The following is a 14340-nucleotide window of genomic DNA, read 5'->3' on the forward strand; positions in this document are numbered from 1 at the left end:
TTTTGGCACAGTTTAAAATTTACTTCACCTTAATTTCAGAAGAAAACAAATACTACATTCTTATATTGCAGTGGTTTAATACGTTTTTGCAAACACCACCTACTCTCCACTGCAGCATAATAACAATCTGGTCTTAGAAAAGACAGAGGTGGCCATCTGCATTAACTTTTGCTTTGAGTCTAGCTTTTTCAAAACATTTATGTCTAAGGAAAAAACACAAGAAAAAGACCATGTTCAACCTGGGATTGAGTTTCACATCAGCAGATACAAGATATAACTCTATTATATTTAAAGGAAAGCAATGAGCACATTGGATTCAAAGATCCCAGTCTCGGTCTTTAGGTTCTGGAAAATTAATTTTACATAGAGTGATACCAAATGTTATCGCACACTGGTGATTCTCAAAGTCCTCTAGCTTCCACTCTAGCTACCTTTGCCCCTTTGAGGGATATCAAATTTCTCTGCAATTTTCACTCTGGCATATAGGTTCGGATCAGCTTCACTCATATGTGTTGCTTGTATAGGAGATATAGCTAGGCAATGACTTATTCAACATTTCAGAAAAGGAGATATTTTTTTAAATGTACAAGACTCCTTGTGCCACATATACGTATGTTAGAAATTGTGAGTTCCTAATTGCGATTTCCTGTGAATCACAAATAGCAAACCACAGTTTCAAATGTATGATTCCCAGTGGGTCACAAATAGACCTACCTTATTGATATTCATGAGGTTAGTCTCAATTTGCGACCCATTGGGAATCGCTAAAAACATTGGGATGGTGGCCTGCTGAGGACAGCAGACCACCATGTCTGTGTTTGCTTTTTAATAAAGCTAATGTATTCTTTAAATGCAGCCTTTTATCCTCAAAGGAAAACGAGATGTGTTTCAAAAAGAAAAATGAAACATTTCGTCGTGGGACTACTGCCTGCTCCTAAAAAACGTTTTTCATGCATTCATAATGGGGTCCTTGGGGAACCCTTCTCGTTTGCAAATGGCTTACCACAAAATTGAATTTGGTGGTAAAAAGGGAATGTTTTGCAACCACATTTGGTCGCAAATCATTTGTACATGGCACAGCAAGTTGAAATGAGGAAGTCAGGCCCTAAACAATCCTCATCATAGTACAGTCGTAAACCCAAATTGCTATTCAGTAACAAGTTACCGAATTGCTATTTGGGCTTTTTGCATTCGCAAATGAGGCGATTTAAAGACTTTACTTTTCCCCTCAGTAGACTCTTACAATCCCCCACTCATCCATTATACACTATACACCTTTGTAAATACTTCTTACCACCAACCTAATAGGATTTATTTTGCCAATGATGTTGTTTGATTTCCTCCCTATATTCCATGCATTCTTTGCCATGGATAAGTCACTGTCAGCAGCTCCACAATTACACCAGCCATCGAAGAGGTATTGAGGATCGACATTCATGGTGTAGCTTGCCTGCAGCTTCAAGACAACATGCCATCTTCACAAGATGGCAAGAATAGAAGAACTGATATTTAAATTGAAATGTATTCAATTCAAAGAAAGGTACCTTCTAAAATGGGTACCTTATTTGCAACTGTCCATCTGGTTAAAAATCATTTACTCTCATTACATCTTTCAACTAAAACCAGCAGTTGCTTCAAACACAAAAAACATAATTTTATAATAGTGGTACATGAGTGCATTGCCAACCCCTCAAACACTACTTACGGACTCTAAAATGAAGTTTTGCCAGCTCTGTCTTTATTAACATTTGATAGATCAGTATTTGCATCATGTTTTTAAGGTAGGCAGACACAGAGAAGGCTGTCAATATGCGTTTTTATGATGTTCTTAGTTTGGACACATACTTACAAGTGGGAGTGCTACACATGAAGACTTCCTATGATGTCAGTTGTTTTAATTAGGCCTCCCTGACATGTTACTTAGCAATGTTCCTTTGAGCCCCTTGTTAGTGCTTTACCTTAGACTGTCCAGGGTGACTGAGCTGCCACTAGATTGCGTACCAAAGATTCTATAGGCCCCACCAAATAAATGCCCCTACGTGTATTTCCTCAACACAGCCTCATTTTATTAATGGTAAATGACAGTTTTCTGCTATGACAATTTTACATATGGTCACAGTCAAGCGCATCAATTACATAGAAATTGAAGTAATGGTCAGTATTGTAAACCTATATACATCATCAGTGGGCTGCAAATGTGACATAGAAGGCAACTGTGGAAGCCAAGCCTAATAATCACCTGAACCCCAATAATGTGAACATCCTAATTTTACCTACTCAAACCAGCTCCAAAGTCTTTAGACGTTCCAGTGGTTAGAGACAACAATCCTCATTAGAAAATACATAGTTTAACAGAGTAAAACAGAATAAAATATACAAATATTCTTAATGTATAATTTATAAGTGCTAATGAAAAATGTGGCAAAATAGATTTATTACAGAAATGTTATTCAATGTGGCACAGAGAATAAAGGCATGAATAGCCATGAAGTCTCATATACAGAAAAACAAATTGACAACACTTAGCCTCAATTAGTCAAGCCAACGCAAAACACTGATAGTCAACTTATAAATAGTACTGGCAGCATCCCATAAGAAAAATGTAAGAATAAATGGACATGTGCCAAACAGCATGTGCCCGTAGGAAATAAAGAAAGAGCCCCAAATCCCAATACACAGAGCATTTTATACATAAACCATGTAATTTTGATAGATTCTGCAAAGTCAGCATGGTATTGTCGCAGTTAGTGTCACATTGGCAGATCAGAAAGAGCAACACAATGTTCTGAATCTTTAGTACTAGCTCATTTCTTAAGGTAGGAGAAATCTTCCACTTGCTCCCTTAGCAACTAGACTCCAGAGAGGTACAGCGCACAGTTAAATATTTCTTAAACAATGGCTCATAGACTTAACATGACTGCAAGAGAACTTCAATCTGAAGTCCGCGAAAATTAAACTGTGGGTACACGATGGAAGCTTCATTCCCAATACACGTCTCTTAATACAATTGTACATCTTTGAATCCTTGGCCCTCTGTGGAAATGGGGGGAAAATGTTTTGTAGCAGGACACTGATTGGGAGAGGGAATTGAGCAGGAGCAGGATGAGCAGAACACCAAAAACTGCATCCATTTTTAAAATAAATAAGAAAATGTGGCATAACTACTTCACAGTATTAATTACACTTCCAAGTGACATAGCAAGCACAATTCAAGTGCAACATCATTAATTCATCGGTTTCCATTCCATACATCATTAAAACCATTACATTTCAAAAATAATTTTCACATATGTGCATATTTGCATATTTTTGAAAAGCTACCACACAATTCATAATTGTACGAAGCATTTTTCTTTATGCTGAACTATGGATTAGATTTGAGCCTGTAGATTAAGCTAGGGAGTGATCAATATTAATAATATCGCAATACCGTAAACAGTGTCTAGAAGGAACACTGCCTAATGGAAATAGTGACATTAGTGCCTCCTATCTACCTCTATGGTGTAATTGTTTCCCAAACAGATCTTTGCCCCCTACCTTCTATAATTCTACTGTTGAGACTGCTTCCCTGTAGGGATTACTTGTGATTGAAAAAAACATGTGTGGGGGGTCAAAGGGAAATATTTACCGACATGTCAACTCACTCCCTTACTATCATACTAGTGAAACAAAAAAAGAGAAGACCAGGTCAAGGTGGTGTTAAGCTATATCAGTGTCTAAGAAACGGAGAGGTCATGCGTGAGGAATTGAGTCACAAATGGCTCCAGAAAAATCCCATCAGACCACCCTTGCGGCGGAGTCTCGTCATGTGGGAATTGATCGACTGATCCAAACACCGCCTGGACCATCAGGTAATGGTGCGGATGTGGATAAACATTCCGTAGCCAAATTGTTGCTCAAGGAATGGTGCTAATGTGGTGCAGTGCTCAAATGATAGTGAAGGATAAAACTAACTACTTAGGCAGACCATGTTTTACTTAAGATCTATCTAAGTGTCAGGGTTAAAAACACGCCAAGTAGCTGAAGAAATAGGCTACACTGTGGCGCTGTGCAGATCGGTCGACATGTTTTAGCCAATAAGAGGATTACTCTGGCTTTCTTCAGGACCTTAAAAAAATGTATAGCTACTGCAACTAGAAGATTATAAGTATAGACATTACAAAATTATACATATAGTGATACATATAACTACCAGTAACTTGGGACACCAATGTACACTGGAGAAAGAGAAAAATATCTTCTTCCTGTAAAGAAACAATAAACAACAAACACTTGTTTAACACGCATGCACCCCCCACCTACATAGAAACTGTACAGACAAAAACACCTGCAAGAATCATTTGCGTTCTGCATTATAATGAGCATCCTAGCTCTGTCACGTAGAGGAATTTCCTCACAGTGATACTCACCCATCTTTGTGTGGGTGATGACCTCACCTCACCTGGCAACCGCTCGGGAGAATGAGGCCCCGCTCTATAGTGTAGAAATAAACAGACACAGTAAGTACACAGATCTTCTGTGCCCAGCCAAATTGCTCTACACAAATAACCCAATAAACGTGTGTTAGATGTCCAATCAACCCCACCATATGCCGACAACTATTCCAGACTTGAAACTAGCATAGATTATGTCCTACGTGGATAATAAGGAAGAGTAGCATAGATTGAAAGCAAATTAGAATGCTGGTCTGGGTCGCTAAGTGTCTACCCTGGTATTCATGGAAAACTCCAATAGTCATGGGGCATAATGACAGAGAACAGAGCACTTTCCATCAAGTAACTACGAGTAAATTCACCATCCAGGCTTCCCTTATTCCCAACTGCTGGGTTCAGGTGACAAGAGAGTCAGGAGCCTTACCTGTCCGTCGTTACCCCTTGTTCTGTGACCGAGCGGAAGTGGAGGCAAAGACTATCCCACCCCACTTCCTTTTAACTCGTGGCTAATTGATTAGCAGACTCCATGCGGTGTCCAATAGAAAACAGCTCTGCCACAATGATCTAGACTCATGCCATAGTGTGTGCAGCTCTTCGACATATCTGGGATAATTCCCAAATACCTGTATGACTATGAATTATACAGCCGTGTTTGCCAGATATATTCGGCGTTTGTTTTGGAGCCGCTACTTTCTTGCGCATGCGCATTCATACTGAGGCCGTAATGTTAAAGGCATGATCAGTTGTCTGCAATTATATGCCGATAGCATTGTGTGTATTTTTCGAATAAATACGGGCTCTACAGTTTAGGCATAATGTGGAACCACATAGCACCGACACTCACATTGATGCGGTACGTAAAATAAGGGGGACTCCACGCACATGCTTTGGGACGGGAAGGTGCTCTCCCGAGCATGCGCAGGGAACAGCATCCCAGGCAGACCTCCAAAACCAACTTGTCTGTGCAATGCCCCAACAACTATGTAAGGCACCACAAATATCGAGGATAACACTCCTTTCTACGATAAGTATTCATGTAGATGTGCCAAAGCCTCCTATATTTATCTACTAAATGACGACATGGCACGTGATTCCTAATACACATTGTATGATTAATGGCAACCCAAATTTCTTTTTGGTGTATAATGGAGTATGAGGCTAATAATTGTGGCTTGAAGTCATGGGGTCACTGTTAATATAAGAACTACTGTTCGCATCTTGCGCTTGTTGAAACAGAGAAGACCATGCATTATGTGCACAATCCCAAGAGTTCTCAATTACTAGGTCAATAAGAAGTATAAAAGCTTCTAAGTCAAGTAACAGTCTAGGATACGTCAGCATAGGGGGCGAAAGAACAACACACACAATTAAATTAGGTGAGCCATAATTGTGCAAACGAAAGCGTTTGCAACCATAGACCCGCAACCAGAAGTTTGCTCAAATACTATTCAAAAAACATGTGTGGGGGGTCAAAGGGAAATATTTACCGACCTGTCAACTCACTCCCTTACTATCATACTAGTGAAACAAAAAAAGAGAAGACCAGGTCAAGGTGGTGTTAAGCTATATCAGTGTCTAAGAAACGGAGAGGTCATGCTTGAGGAATTGAGTCACAAATGGCTCCAGAAAAATCCCATCAGACCACCCTTGCGGCGGAGTCTCGTCATGTGGGAATTGATCGACTGATCCAAACACCGCCTGGACCATCAGGTAATGGTGCGGATGTGGATAAACATTCCGTAGCCAAATTGTTGCTCAAGGAATGGTGCTAATGTGGTGCAGTGCTCAAATGATAGTGAAGAATAAAACTAACTACTTAGGCAGACCATGTTTTACTTAAGATCTATCTAAGTGTCAGGGTTAAAATCACGCCAAGTAGCTGAAGAAATAGGCTACACTGTGGCGCTGTGCAGATCGGTCGACATGTTTAAGCCAATAAGAGGATTACTCTGGCTTTCTTCAGGACCTTAAAAAAATGTATAGCTACTGAAACTAGAAGATTATAAGTATAGACATTACAAAATTATACATATAGTGATACATATAACTACCAGTAACTTGGGACACCAATGTACACTGGAGAAAGAGAAAAATATCTTCTTCCTGTAAAGAGACAATAAACAACAAACACTTGTTTAACACGCATGCACCCCCCACCTGCATAGAAACTGTATAGACAAAAACACCTGCAAGAATCATTTGCGTTCTGCATTATAATGAGCATCCTAGCTCTGTCACGTAGAGGAATTTCCTCACAGTGATACTCACCCATCTTTGTGTGGGTGATGACCTCACCTCACCCGGCAACCGCTCGGGAGAATGAGGCCCCGCTCTATAGTGTAGAAATAAACGGACACAGTAAGTACACAGATCTGTGCCCAGCCAAATTGCTCTACACAAATAACCCAATAAATGTGTGTTAGATGTCCAATCAACCCCACCATATGCCGACAACTATTCCAGACTTGAAACTAGCATAGATTATGTCTTAGGTGGATAATAAGGAAGAGTAGCATAGATTGAAAGCAAATTAGAATGCTGGTCTGGGTCGCTAAGTGTCTACCCTGGTATTCATGGAAAACTCCAATAGTCATGGGGCATAATGACAGAGAACAGAGCACTTTTAACTACGAGTAAATTCACCATCCAGGCTTCCCTTATTCCCAACTGCTGGGTTCAGGTGACAAGAGAGTCAGGAGCCTTACCTGTCCATCGTTATCCCTTGTTCTGTGACCGAGCGGAAGTGGAGGCAAAGACTATCCCGCCCCACTTCCTTTTAACTCGTGGCTAATTGATTAGCAGACTCCATGGGGTGTCCAATAGAAAACAGCTCTGCCACAATGATCTAGACTCATGCCATAGTGTGTGCAGCTCTTCGACATATCTGGGATAATTCCCAAATACCTGTATGACTATGTATTATACGGCCGTGTTTGCCAGATATATTCGGCGTTTGTTTTGGAGCCGCTACTTTCTTGCGCACATGACGAGACTCCGCCGCAAGGGTGGTCTGATGGGATTTTTCTGGAGCCATTTGTGACTCAATTCCTCACGCATGACCTCTCCATTTCTTAGACACTGATATAGCTCAACACCACCTTGACCTTGTCTTCTCTTTTTTTGTTTCACTTTTTTTTTGTTTCATTACTTGTGATTGACCAGGAAGCGAAGCCTTTTAACCAAGATATTCAAACATATTAAATTGAAATACGTGTTTTAAGGTATTGTCTGGATTTTTCTTTTTTGGTGGTTGTGTAGTGGAAATGATACTTGCAAATAAAATCTGTGACATTTGACCTTTCACCCATAGGTTGTCGCTGCCCAATGGGATGGCTTTTGCAGGATAAGAAGTGCGTGCCAATCTCAGATTGTAGGTGCGGCCTACCTACTGGCAATGCAACAAAGGAGTATCTGCCTGGTGAGATCGCCACAGTGAATTGTAACCCCTGGTAAGGAAAGGATATGGGATCACCTTAGAGCAAAAGCTTCAGAAGTTATTCTTACGGTGGCATTGAGCCACACTGCATAAGACATTATACCTCATTACGTATATCAAAAGATGACCTCATTTTTATGCCTTTCTAACTCATCTGCTCCTCTTCCCTGACCTTTTGCTCTATGTATTTACCTCACCTACTTGCCTTTCCTTTTTCTGCCTGCTTTCTTTCACTCTTCTCAGCTTATTTCGGGCCTCAGCTTACACACTTGTAGCACAAGATTGTATCAGGTTAACATACAGAACAGAAACATACTTTACGTAAGTTAATAAACTACCAAGTTTCCTATTTATTGCAATTGTAGCTCAGAAACTAAAGTTCATCAGTATTGTCCTATTAAAGAGTTGGCAGAAGTACTACAGTCCAGTGTACACTCACCAATCTTTAAGGATGCTGATATGTGAGCAAATAAAAATGCCTGACAAGCAGCAGCGGCTCCTTCGCAATGGCGGAGAAGTGTTGCCCCTCTGGCTCAGAGCCGGCAGCTGGGCGGAGCCCATGGGAGGGAGGAGTAATGAAGTGGTGTGTCCACTTCTAAGTGCGCATGTCTTTTTCGCTGCCTGTCTTAGGCCAGCCACACAGACATGCGCAGTTAGGTTTCTTCTAACCAGCTGTATTGCACAGCCAGGTTGGCGAAACAGCACAGACTCCCTGTGCCTGAGCAAGCATTAAGCCAGCCCGCGCATGCCAATCCCTGCGCTGCTCTCATGCTATTGGCAATAGCATGAGAGAAGCGCAGGGATTGCCATGGGAGTCTCCGATGCTATCCCATTGTCTGCTGGGACCAGGGAGCAGAAGAACACCGAGGTGGCCGGCAGCTTTAAGTAAGTCATTTGTTTAATTATTATCCCCACACCCCCGCTCCCCTCATGCTCTTCCTTCCACCCGCCCCAACACTTTTTTTATGTCGGCTGCAGCTTCTGACAAGTAACTCAATTTCTCAATGGAAGGTGGAGACAAAAAGGTTATCATTAATTTCATGCTTAGCCTTTTGAAGTGAACTACAGTGTGTTTTTAAATCTATGTTTAAATTTTAATGGTCATGGGAGATGTTGGGCCTCTTCTCTGAGACTTGGGTAAGTAGTTACTTTGTAGCACTGCTGTCCTGCAGCCTTAAGTATTATTTCACTCCAAGTAGGTAATCATGAGCTGCATGTACAAAAGGTTTTAGTGGTCACAAACAGAGAATCTGGCCATTTGCAGCCACTAAATAGCCGTTTGACATGTACTAACCATATTTTGCAAGTCGGTAACCTAGTACCGACTCGAAAAATAGGGTTTGCGAGTCGGTATTAGGAGAGGGCATGCCAAGGGCGTCCCTTCCTACTGGGGAATCATAGGGGGTATATGAATGCTTTGGGACCGGCATGCAGTCGCAATACATTCGCAGTTTACAGCCTACTTCAAGTAGGTGATAAGCCAGTCCCAAATGAGAACAGGTTCCCCTTCTCCTTTGTGAATGGTCTCAAAACCTTTTTTTAAGAGGAGGCTGTGGTCCCATGGACCACAGTCTACTCTTGTGAAATCAAACTGAAACATTTTTTTATTTTTGGAAGATCTCGTTTTTCTGTTCGGAAAATGAGCTGCATTAAACATAAACATTGCTTTATTTAAAAGCAAACTCAGACACTGTGGTCTGCTGCCCCAGCAGGCTACAATCTCTGTGCTTTTGGTAATTCCTAATGGGTTGCAAATTGCGACCTGCCTCATGAATATTGATGAGGCAAGTCCATTTGCGACTCAATGGGAATGGCAAACAATATCAAACACACTGTTGTACATCACATTTTGCACACAATCATGCTGGCTAATGAAACGCACAAACCTTTGTGCCATAGAATAAATATATCTGTGTGAGTCCAGCATAGGTTTTGCACTGGAAGGGTAAACTCCCAGTACGAAAACTATGCCTATACAGATTTTAAAACATTTCCCACACCGGATGTGTGGTGTACATTGCAGCCCACATGAAAACTGGGTACAGTTAGGAGAAATTAAACCATTTCTCCTTTTTAACGTTTGCTTTAAAGTGGGGTTATTTTTTTGCTGCTAAACTTTGTCTACTATTGTTAGTAGTTAGGTTTTGCATCTAAAATCTTGGATGGATGCACAGGAATACCAATGTATTACTCATAGAATGGGAATGCCCATGTATTACCCTTGATGCAGAGTAATGCGGATCAGCACTTTGCACTACTCCGCGGTTCTTTCAGGCAAATTTCCAGTGCAAACCTCATTTTTTGGGACACAAACCCAGCGTAAAATGTTTGTAAATCTGGTCCAAAATCTTGTGCAGTAACGAACTGCACTACAATTCACATTGGGCTCTTGTTATAAATTGGGTCTCTAGTTGGCAGAGGTATACACCCTGTCAAAGTATGGACCACAATCCTAGTCAAAATAAGTCAGTTACACACCACAAAATAACTTGTCTCACCCTCTGATAGCTTGGCACAGAGCAGTTAGGCTTAACCTAGGAGGCAATTTTTTAAAGTATTTGTGCAACACTTGAAATAGTAAAACTGTGAAAATACTATGCTAAAATATACCACACATGGATAGGAAATTAGAGATTATTCTATTGAACAAAACAAGATCAAAACAACAATAATCCAATAAGTAGAAGCACAGTTATGAATTTTTAAAGAATATCTGGAAATATAGGGCCAGATGTAGGTAATTCTATTTTACCGATTCATAAATACCGAATTTTACCGATTCGTTATTTATGAATCGGTAAAATAGAAGGTGGGATATGTAGGTAAAATTAAATTTTCAATTACCGAATCGGTAAGCATTCGGTATTTACCGATTCGGTAAATACCGAATCGGTATTGCCCATTGATTCCTATGGGCCTTGAAGCCCATAGGAATCAATGGGCAATACCGATTCAGTATTTACCGAATCGGTAAATACCGAATCCTACAAGGGTGCAGGGGGTGTCACTTTGACACCCTCTAGCACCCCAAATACAGGCATGTGTGCCATGTGGCACACAATCATGCCCTAAGGGCATGTCTGTGTGTCACATTGCACAGGTGTGCATGCACAGATGTGCATGCACACCTGCATTCGGTATTTTACCACCCAATAGGATTGGGTGGTAAAATACAGACTCTAAAGGGCCTGTGGCACTCTCAGGAGTGCCACCTACATGTGGAATTACCGAATCGGTAAAATTACCAATTCGTTATTTTACAGAATCAGTAAATTTATCAAATCGGTAAATTTACCGATTCGTTATTTTGCAGAGTCGGTAAATTTACAGAATCGGTAAATTTACCGATTCTGTAAAATACTGGCCCCTACATGCCGATTCCTAAATACCGGTCGGTAATGACCGAATTCGGCCGTTACCGACCAGTATTTCCTCTCCTACATCTGGCCTATAGTGCTTAGAAGTGTCAAGGGCCAACCAGGGACATCTGATTGCGCTTGAACGGGTTGAATCCAAAAGTTAAGGCCAACCGCGAAGGAATGCAGGTCAGATACAGGGATCAATCTTGTCCCGCTGAAAAAGTACCTTTGTATGGAGGATGCGTCGACATCGAAGACCCTATGCGAGGAACAGAGGAGGTGATACATCAGCGTTCATCCCTTCGGATGCAGGCGATGCATCAGTTCTGATCTTTGCAGTCGCAGATGCATCATTGGCAAACCCTTTACAAAGTGGATGTGTCATTATCAGGCTGCGTATCTGGCGATCTGATGTCTTCGCCCATGGCGGCGGTGCATCAGTGTCGAGGGGAGTTGTGCCCTTAAAGTGGGGAAGAAGTCAAAGAGAGGTCTTTGAAGTGCACAAAGTCCCTGCCCTTCCTGCCCTGGCTAAATACTCACTATGGGTGGGGGGGTTATGCAGCACTTTGTGTGGGGACAGGCACGACCCATTCAGGTGTGTCAGCTCCTCCCTCCAATCCTGCCCAGGATGACCCATCAGAATGTTGATGGCCCATCAGTCACACCTAACCTCTCTTTGTGTTGCAGTATGGAGGGAATGCACAAAGCCCAGCTTTCACCCACCCCAGATGTGTATTCAAAGACAGGCAGAAGGCACAGAATGTTTAAAGTAATAGCATAGCAATTTTCTAAAAGTGGACTTGCAACTTAAAATTCAACCTTACCATAACTTGTGATTTTAAAATTGTGAGTCCTGGGACACCAACTCGAAAAGTCTATATTTTCCCAATTAGAAATTACCCATAAAATGTAATAAGATAATCCCAATATTAACCTATGGGAGAGATAGGCCTTGTAGTAATGAAAAACGAATTTAGAAGGTTTTCGCTGCCAGGACATGTAAAGCTAAAAAGTATACCCAACTGTTTAAATACACTGCTCCCTGCCCTTGGGGCTGTCCAGGGCCTACCTTAGAGGTGACTTATAGGCATTAAAAAGTAAGGCTTGGACCTGGCAAGATGGTTACCTTGCCAGGTTGACATGGAAGTTTACAGCTGTACACACAGGCTCTGAAGTGGCAGGACTGAGCCATGTTTGAATGGCTACCGATTTGGGTGGCACAATCAGTACTGCAGGCCCACTAGTACAATTTATTTTCAGACCCTGGACATATGTAGTGCACTTTACTAGGCTTATAAGTAAATTCAGTATGCCAATTGTGGCTAAGCCAATATCACCATGTTTTAAGTACAGAGCACATGCACTTTAGTACTGGTTAACATTGGTAAAGTGCCCAGAATCCTAAAGCCAGCAAAAATGAAGCTACCAAAATGGGAGGTCAGAAGGCAAAAATTCAGGGGATACCATGCTAAGGGTGCCAGGTCTAACAGCTTTCATGCTAATGTTATCCAACAGGTAAAGATTTTGGTTTCTCATCAAATTTTCTTTGGAGTTTACTGTGTATAGATTTTGCCCTGATGTGTCTGTCCCAGCCCATGTTGTCTCATCTGCCCTGGGTTCAAGTCGAGGCAATTCAACGAGTTTGAGTGGGGTGGCAGCAAATGTGCACAAATAAAAATGTAGTTTCCCAAAGACCTGTTACTTAAAAAAAACAGAGTGCATTCTTCCGCAAATTTTTCAGCTTTTGCAAATTATAAGGAAGTGTTATGGATTGCATCAGTACACCATCAGTAAAACATCTGTTACCAGGTCACTACCAACACCTGTCAAGGAAAAGGAGCGCTCATCTACTTTTGCTGTCAAAAGGTCTGCTTGAAAGGGAAAGGTTGTACATTTCTCACCCCACCAGACACCTTCGTTGTCTCTGGAGAAAAGTCTCCAGGACAGCAACACGCAGTTTGCCAAGTCAATTAAGAAAACGAATTGATACATAGTCAATTGGTCTGGGTACAATGAGCTAATGCATACAGATACAGTGTTAGCACAATAATTTCATACACATATAAAAAACAAAAGTCGGACCATATTCACACCACCCTTGACTTCAATCAATATCATCCTGATTTGGTTTCTACATGGAAACAAGCTTGAATATAAAGGAACCTTCATCATCACTTTCGTTTGTTTCTATAACATAAAGACCCACGAAAAAGAAGACTTGCCAAATCCTTGTACCCTGAGATAAGGTCAAACAGAAGCAAAAAGCAAAGTATCAAGTTCAAGTTTAAATACTTTATTCGACAACATTGTCATAAACTGTTGAGAGAGGCGTGAGACAGGGTTGTGTCCTGGCCCCCACGTTATTCTCCCTTTATATTAATGGCATTGTGGACTTTCTGAAGCAAGTTCCGACGGATGTTCCATTACTAGATGGGAAGCGAGTTCCAGTACAAGTCAAAGTATGTTTATTTGTTTTGGTACTCAACCGAGGACCACAAATTTTTTAAATAATTTTACAAAAATAAAATACACTTCAACGATCTGATTTAAAATTCATAAAGTTAAAACATGTTCAAGGTTGCTTTGAGAAATTTAAAAAGATTATAGCACACAAATTCATTAGGTGAATGTTTACATAATACGAGCAGTTCTTTTACAGTAACTATTCTACATTTGCAGTAAATCGGTCTTAGGTATCTGGATCTTGCCGATACTACTATTGAGTTGGGACATACAAACAATAAATGTTCAATTGTCTGATCTCCCCCCAGACACAAAGAGCACATCGTTGTGCCTCCTAGAGTCCATTTGTAGGTAAAAGTCTGTAAAGGAAGTTTGCCCAGGCGAAGCATCATTATTGCCCGTCTTGCCCCGTGAGTTAATGTAAGACCTACGTATACTGGCTCCTTTTTATATTCAATAATTGCTGTAAATGGTTTATATAGTGATAGCGTATTACAATGTGCAAAATCAGTCTCATAACTAAATTTGGGTGTAAAACATTTTTAAAACAATTTCAACTGAGCAGCTGTCCAAGATCGTAAAATATCCAGATTAATTTGTGCAAGATCAAGCGCTTTAGCCATATTTCGAGAGAAGGTCTGATAAAAGG

General features: G+C 41.0%; 1 protein-coding gene across 1 annotated transcript in view; it reads left to right on the forward strand.

Moving 5' to 3' along the window:
- The window catches only part of LOC147685082 (SCO-spondin-like), a 1395910-nt gene that overhangs the window by 1328588 nt on the left and 52982 nt on the right, over nucleotides 1–14340 (forward strand). Inside the window, exon 82 of the mRNA XM_086939757.1 lies at nucleotides 7744–7882. Within this exon, the coding sequence (XP_086795883.1) occupies nucleotides 7744–7882 (139 nt within the window). The remainder of the gene's footprint in view (nucleotides 1–7743; nucleotides 7883–14340) is intronic.

Source organism: Lissotriton vulgaris, chromosome 10, assembly GCF_964263255.1.
Source record: "Lissotriton vulgaris chromosome 10, aLisVul1.2, whole genome shotgun sequence".
Classification (NCBI taxonomy): Eukaryota; Metazoa; Chordata; class Amphibia; order Caudata; family Salamandridae; genus Lissotriton; species Lissotriton vulgaris.